At 39.0% G+C, this 6344-nt stretch overlaps 1 protein-coding gene across 1 annotated transcript; it reads left to right on the top strand.

Moving 5' to 3' along the window:
• The first annotated feature begins 2133 nt into the window (after window positions 1-2133).
• On the top strand, window positions 2134-5894 carry LOC127419208 (G2/mitotic-specific cyclin-B1). The gene is made up of 9 exons (XM_051660429.1): window positions 2134-2291; window positions 2740-2883; window positions 2996-3094; window positions 4323-4505; window positions 4587-4745; window positions 4830-5066; window positions 5151-5291; window positions 5367-5477; window positions 5595-5894. The coding sequence occupies exons 1-9, from the start codon at window positions 2271-2273 to the stop codon at window positions 5694-5696; spliced, it is 1197 nt and encodes a 398-aa protein (XP_051516389.1). The 5' UTR covers window positions 2134-2270; the 3' UTR covers window positions 5697-5894.
• Window positions 5895-6344: the final 450 nt, after the last annotated feature.

Genomic DNA, 6344 nt, shown 5'->3' with positions numbered 1-6344 from the left:
TTAACATTAGTAAACTTAAGTTAACATGAACTAACATTAAACAATACTTTTACAGCATTTATTAATCCTAAACTAACAATGAACAATTCTATTTTGATTAACATTAACAAAGATTAATAAATGCTGTAAAAATATATTGTTCATTGTTAGTTCATGATAACTAATGCATTAACTAATGTTAATCAATGGAACCTTATTGTAAATTGTTACCAATAAATTAGATAAAGAATAAGTAGTAGGATACAATGGGGGAAAAGGCTACTTTGATTTTATTTTCTCCCAAAACACTAAATAGCATCAAAAACTACCACAGCACTTTCCTAAACATCTGTTTGACACTATGAACTGCAATTTTTTTCCTCTTCCATGTGATCTTTGTGTGTGGTGTCTAAAGGTTGATTTTGAGGCAATCTGATCTAATATTTAATTATATATATATATATATATATATATATATATATATATATATATATGTTGTAGGGGCTAAAAGCCTCTATAAAACACATTGTTTTTCTTAAGTGGGGGAATAGATTTGTTATTAAAAAAAATTCAAAGTGGGCTCACATTGACTGCTTCAATCACAATGGAGATTAATTTGTTTATAGAATACTTGAGATGTTATAAAATGCCAAATGTGATTGAAATGAACAGGAAATTGTGCACATTTTTCTGAAGTGGTTATTTTGAATAAGCATCTTAATTTGCTACTTAAAAAAAGCATCTTGTTGTCTCAGAAGTATTTACATAAGTTGGCAAATTGTTCCCTATAACTATTGCCCGGTATGTACACTATATCACTATAACCCCCCTCCCTTGCCACCTTTTTTTTTTTTTTTAAACTAATTGTATTCAAAACAGCCTTCTGTTGTTATTTAATTTCACTCAAATTATGTTGCTCCATCAATATTCAATAAAAATAAAATGTATTTCTTGAGACACTTTGTGATCCAAAAAAAAAAGAAGCAAATTTTCCTTAAGGTGTGCCTTTTGCCCCGTTGTACCCTAAATAAGTAGGAGCAAATGGAAACAAAAGTATCAGGCTATAAAACACTATAAAGGGGTATGTACAATTTAGATGTGTTCATATCTTTGGAAAAAAAAAAAATGTTAAAGGCATAGTTCACTCAAAAAAGAAAATTCTCATAATTTACTCACCCTCATGCCATCCCAGATGTGTATGGCTTTCTTTCTTCATCTGAACACAAACAAAGAATTTTAGAAGAATAACTGAGCTCTGTAGGTATCAAATGAGTACCTAAATTTTGAAGCTCCAAAAAGCACATAAAGGCAGCATAAAAGTAATCCATAAGACTCCAGTGGTTAAATCCATGTTTTCAGAAGCAATATCATAGATGTTGGTGAGAAACAGATCAATATTTAAGTTCTTTTTTACTATAAATCTCCACATTTGACCGGTAGGTGGCGATATGCACGAAGAATGCAAATCGCCAAAAAACAAAAGAAGAATCTGAAAGTGAATGTGGAGATTTATGGTAAAAATGACTTAAATATTGAACTTTTTCTCACCCACACCTATCATATCGCTTCTGAAGATATGGATTTAACCACTGGAGCCATGTGCATTACTTTTATGCTGGCTTTATGGACCTTCAAAGTTCTGGTCACCATTCACTTTCATTGTAAGGACCTACAGAGCTGAAATATTCTTCTAAAATGTCTCCGTTTCTATTCTGCAGAAGAGAGAAAGTCATACTCATCTGGGATGGCATGAGGGTGAGTAAATGATGAGAGAATTTTAATTTTGGGTGAACTATACCTTTAAGAGTTAGTAGTAAGTAAAAGTAGGCTACAGTTACTGTTACTGAAGTAGTTATAAGACTTTAAAACTACTAAGTTTGCATGTGCACTGTGATGAGAAACATAACTTGGGCTCGCGCAACGTGAGTAATATTACTGAAAATGAAGAACTATAAAAGAACAGTTTTTGGAGAATTATGGATAGTATATTTCCACACACTCCACTGCGGACGATGGCAGTGAACGCACCCGACACCATAGTACAATACAAGAAGAACACGTTCAATTCTTGTCCCCGCCCCCTGGCGTCACGTGCTCATCAGTTGCCCTGGGAACGCATTGAAATCAGGTGCGGCTGGGCCAATCAGATCGCAATGTTTTTCGAACCACAGCGAATCACATTCGAAAGAGCGACAATTTAAACCCAAGAGCAGAAGTCGTGTTATATCGTGTTCGCTTGAGTACAGTCAGCCAGTTTGTTCATCGAGTCACAGCAATAAGCTTCTATAACAATGGCTCTCCGTGTTACAAGGGTGAGTTTTAATGCATTTTATGTTTACCTACTGATGGAAGAGAACCGAAAATATGATGCATTTGTTATACTTTCACGACGATGCAACTGAGCCTTTTTGTTGGCTTCGTTTCAGTATAGAATGGTAACTTCCTTCTCTCGCACTTCACTCAAGGCTGAGTTTTATTAGCGTGCTATTTTTACTTTCTTGTTCTTGAATTTGTGCAATTATGAAGCGCACCCATTCGTTTAAAAACTGAAACTCGTGGGTCACGCCGATTATGTAGTACTCATTTGTTGCTTGTGATACTCCCTTATCTATTTCTACAACGCATAATCTTTAAACTCTAGTTTGCCCGTGCACAAATGGCGTCGTTGTTTATGCAGGTGTTTATATACGTCAATTTCCCCTCCCGAACAGTTCTCCTGCTTTATTTAATTCTCAACTTGAATGCTTTGTGTTTGTTCAGACCACCCGTCTGGCCAGCAGCGAGAATCAGACCGCTCTGCCCGGGAAGGCAGTTGTAGCGAACAAAATGCCCGCACTGAGGCCGCGGGCCGCTCTGGGGGAGATCGGCAACAATCCACAGACGCGACAGGCTTTGAGGAAGAAGGTAATGGGGGGTTTTTTTTTTTTTTTTTTTCTTTCTCTCCCCTTTTCAGTCAGTGCTCCTTCAGGGTTTTGTTTGCTCTTTACACCAATTTTAACCTCTTTCTGCACAAAAGGATGTGAAGGCTGCACCCAACGCTGAGGTCGTGGCTGAGAAGGCACCTGTAGTTGAGCAGCCCAAAAAGGAGTCGACTAAACTTCAGAATGAAGTTCAGGTGAGCTTCAGAGATGCATAAACAAAACGAAAATGCAGCAAAAGCTAGGCTGCCTTGACCAGAGGTGCTGCCTCACAAGAGAAGAATCATAGTACCACAGAAATGAAACGCCCTTTGCTCATGCCATCCTACATGTATATGACTTTCTGCTGAACACAAATGAAGGTTTAGAAGAGTATTTCAGCTCTAGGTCCATACAATGCAAGTGAATGGTCACCAGAACTTTTCATGTGCATCGAGCTTCAAAGTAATCCATATGAATCCAGTGATTAAATCCATGTCTTCTGAAGTGACTAGATGGGTGTGGGTGAGACACTGCACAAATCCTTTCCACCTACAGGGCAGGGAGATGACATTAGTGAAAGTGCACATGGAATGTGAATTGACAGACAAAAGCATGTGGAAGTGGTGATTTATGGTAAAGGGCTTAAATATCGATCTGCTTCCCTACACCTATCATAGTCGCTTCTGACGATATAGATTTAAACAACTGGAGTTGTGTGGGTTTATTTGTGCTTCCCTTGTGCTCTTTAGACCATCAGTTCTGGCCACCATTCACTTGGTTTGTGAGGACCTACTGAGGTGAGATTACAGCATGTAGAAGCAAGATTAAGTAGACTAGGTTTTTTTTTTTTTTAAATACCAGTATCACCCCTGGCTGATTAATAGGCTGATATATATGATGAGGGAACTGTCAACAAGCCACTCTTGTTGGCATTTGCCTTCTAAGAAGGAAGTCTTTCAGTAGGTCCAGAGAACTTTTTTTTTTAAATGTAGAATATTCACCTATATTTTGCCTAAAGGTGTTAGTGTTTGCCAATGCTTGGTATTTGAATGCAAGGTTATCCTTGGCCACTGCAGTACTGTTTAATCTGAAGGATCTTATGCAATTCAGAGTCTTTAAGTGTGCGTGCAGTACACCTTATTCAGTATTTCCATCTTTGATGGAATGAAAATAAGACCGTGAGGGATGGACTTACTGCCTCTTCAATTACATGCTCTGTACTAAGCTAGCAAGAAGTCTAGATCTCATCCAGTTTCCTACAAACTGTCTAGTTTCATGAGCGGAACAAAAGAATCTATCTAAAACTCTTATGCTAATGTGTAACCCATTGAAGAGTCTGTACGTCTATCCTTCAGTCTTCATTCTGTCAAAGATCAAGGTGTTGCTGCTGTGAAATGGTCTATTCTGATGCTTTGTTACAAAGATTAATTTCTATGTCATCAGATCTTATCGGAACCCTCATCTCCTGTTCCCATGGAGACCTCAGGCTGTGCTTCAGATGATCTGTGTCAGGCTTTCTCTGACGTTCTGCTTAATATCAAGGATGTGGATGCTGATGACTATGATAATCCCATGCTTTGCAGTGAATACGTCAAGGACATCTATCTGTATCTTCGTCAGCTTGAGGTTTGCATGGAAAACTGCCCTTTTTAAGTTTATGCTGGTTTTAGGTAAGGTACAGTTCTTTACTGCATTTGTCTCCAATAGGCTGAGCAAGCTGTTAGGCCAAGATACCTTGATGGAAGAGAGGTCACAGGAAATATGCGTGCTATTCTTATTGACTGGCTCATCCAGGTCCAAATTAAGTTTAGGCTGCTGCAGGAGACCATGTACATGACAGTTGCAATCATTGATCGCTTCCTTCAGGTGAGTTCCTTGCAGATTGAGGTCTTTCCTAATACTCATCAACATGAGTTGGCTTCTAATGGGCAGCCACTTTTCTCCCATCAGGATCATCCAGTTCCCAAGAAGCAGCTCCAGCTGATTGGTGTAACGGCCATGTTCATCGCCTCGAAGTACGAAGAGATGTACCCACCTGAGATTGCAGACTTTGCATTTGTAACAGACCGTGCCTACACCACCGCTCAGATCCGTGAGATGGAGATGAAGGTCTTGAGGGTTCTCGACTTCAGCATTGGAAGACCTATGCCCCTACAGTTCCTCAGGAGGGCTTCAAAGATTGGAGATGTAAACTACTAACATCCCCTCATTCTACAAGGCTTGTTTAGGACATGTGCTTTTGGTGTTAATACTAATGTCGATGCTTTGCAGGTTACTGCTGAGTATCACACTTTGGCCAAATACTTCCTGGAGCTCACCATGGTTGACTATGACATGGTCCACTTTCCTCCATCCCAAATGGCTAGTGCAGCTTATGCCCTCACTCTAAAGGTCTTCAACTGTGGAGAATGGGTGAGTGCTTTGCTTTGTCAAGGGTTTACTTCAATTTGTTAGTCATCTAACATCCTACATTTTGGCACATTGCAGACCCCTACTCTCCAGCACTATATGGGCTACACCGAAGATGAGCTGGTTCCTGTGATGCGGCATATTGCTAAGAATGTTGTGAGGGTCAATGAGGGACTTTCAAAGCACCTGGTGAGTGGACTGGGCCTGATGCTTCACTGGCCTATACTTTGTTCAAATAGCTTGAGTTTTTCTAAATGTCCATGTTTCATTTTTGCCTTATGACTCCAATGAACTTCTCTTCTGCAGGCTGTGAAGAACAAATACTCCAGTCAGAAGCAGATGAAGATTGCCACCATTTCTCAATTGAAGTCATCCTTGATCAAGGACCTGGCCAAGCAAATCTCATAGTGTGGGGTTATTTCTGAAGAGACTTGAGCACTGTGTGCTGCCATGTAAAAATTGTAACTTATGCATGCTTTTACTGTTCAAATTTTAATTTCTTTTGAGGAATGATTTTACAGGTTTTTCTCCTGCACTGCCATGTTCCAAGAGTTTATGCAACCTTGTACATTTTTTGAATTCAAATAAACATTTTAGAAGTCTTAACTTGTCTCCCGTTTGTATGGTTTTTTTTTTTTTGAACGGTCATGCAAAGTGCCGCAGTTGCATTCATGGTGATTTTATTTTAATGGTATATTCTGGCCCAATGCATGGGGAGCTTTATTGACCATCTTTGTGGCATTTCCAAATGTGCTGTAATCGATGCAAAGGAAGTTAATGAGGCCTATAAGGGTTTAAGTTTATGGTGTTAGTTTACAACTCTGCCATGACAAATTATCTCCTCTGCCATAGAGGCTAGTAAGCATCTTGCTCATTTAAAAGCACAGTTTGTCTTGGCTGTAGAGAAACTAAATGAATTCTCTACACTGCATCCCATAACTGAAGATTTTAGAACATCTCGGTTCTGGTCTTCACAATGCAAGTGAATGCTATCCTACCTTTTAGAAGCTTAAATTGCCTCTCCAGCAGCTTAATTGTCTTCAGAAGCAATGTGAT

The sequence above is a fragment of the Myxocyprinus asiaticus genome, chromosome 3 (assembly GCF_019703515.2).
Source record: "Myxocyprinus asiaticus isolate MX2 ecotype Aquarium Trade chromosome 3, UBuf_Myxa_2, whole genome shotgun sequence".
Classification (NCBI taxonomy): domain Eukaryota; kingdom Metazoa; phylum Chordata; class Actinopteri; order Cypriniformes; family Catostomidae; genus Myxocyprinus; species Myxocyprinus asiaticus.
Note: the sequence above shows the minus strand (reverse complement) of the source record. Positions and strands in the feature narration are given on the sequence as shown.

Coding starts and splice junctions, on each gene's coding strand:
- LOC127419208 (XM_051660429.1), top strand. CDS start 2,271: ATGGCTCTCCGTGTTACAAGG. Junction 4,746..4,829: donor TCATTGATCGCTTCCTTCAG/GTGAGTTCCTTG, acceptor TTCTCCCATCAG/GATCATCCAGTTCCCAAGAA. Junction 5,478..5,594: donor AGGGACTTTCAAAGCACCTG/GTGAGTGGACTG, acceptor TCTCTTCTGCAG/GCTGTGAAGAACAAATACTC.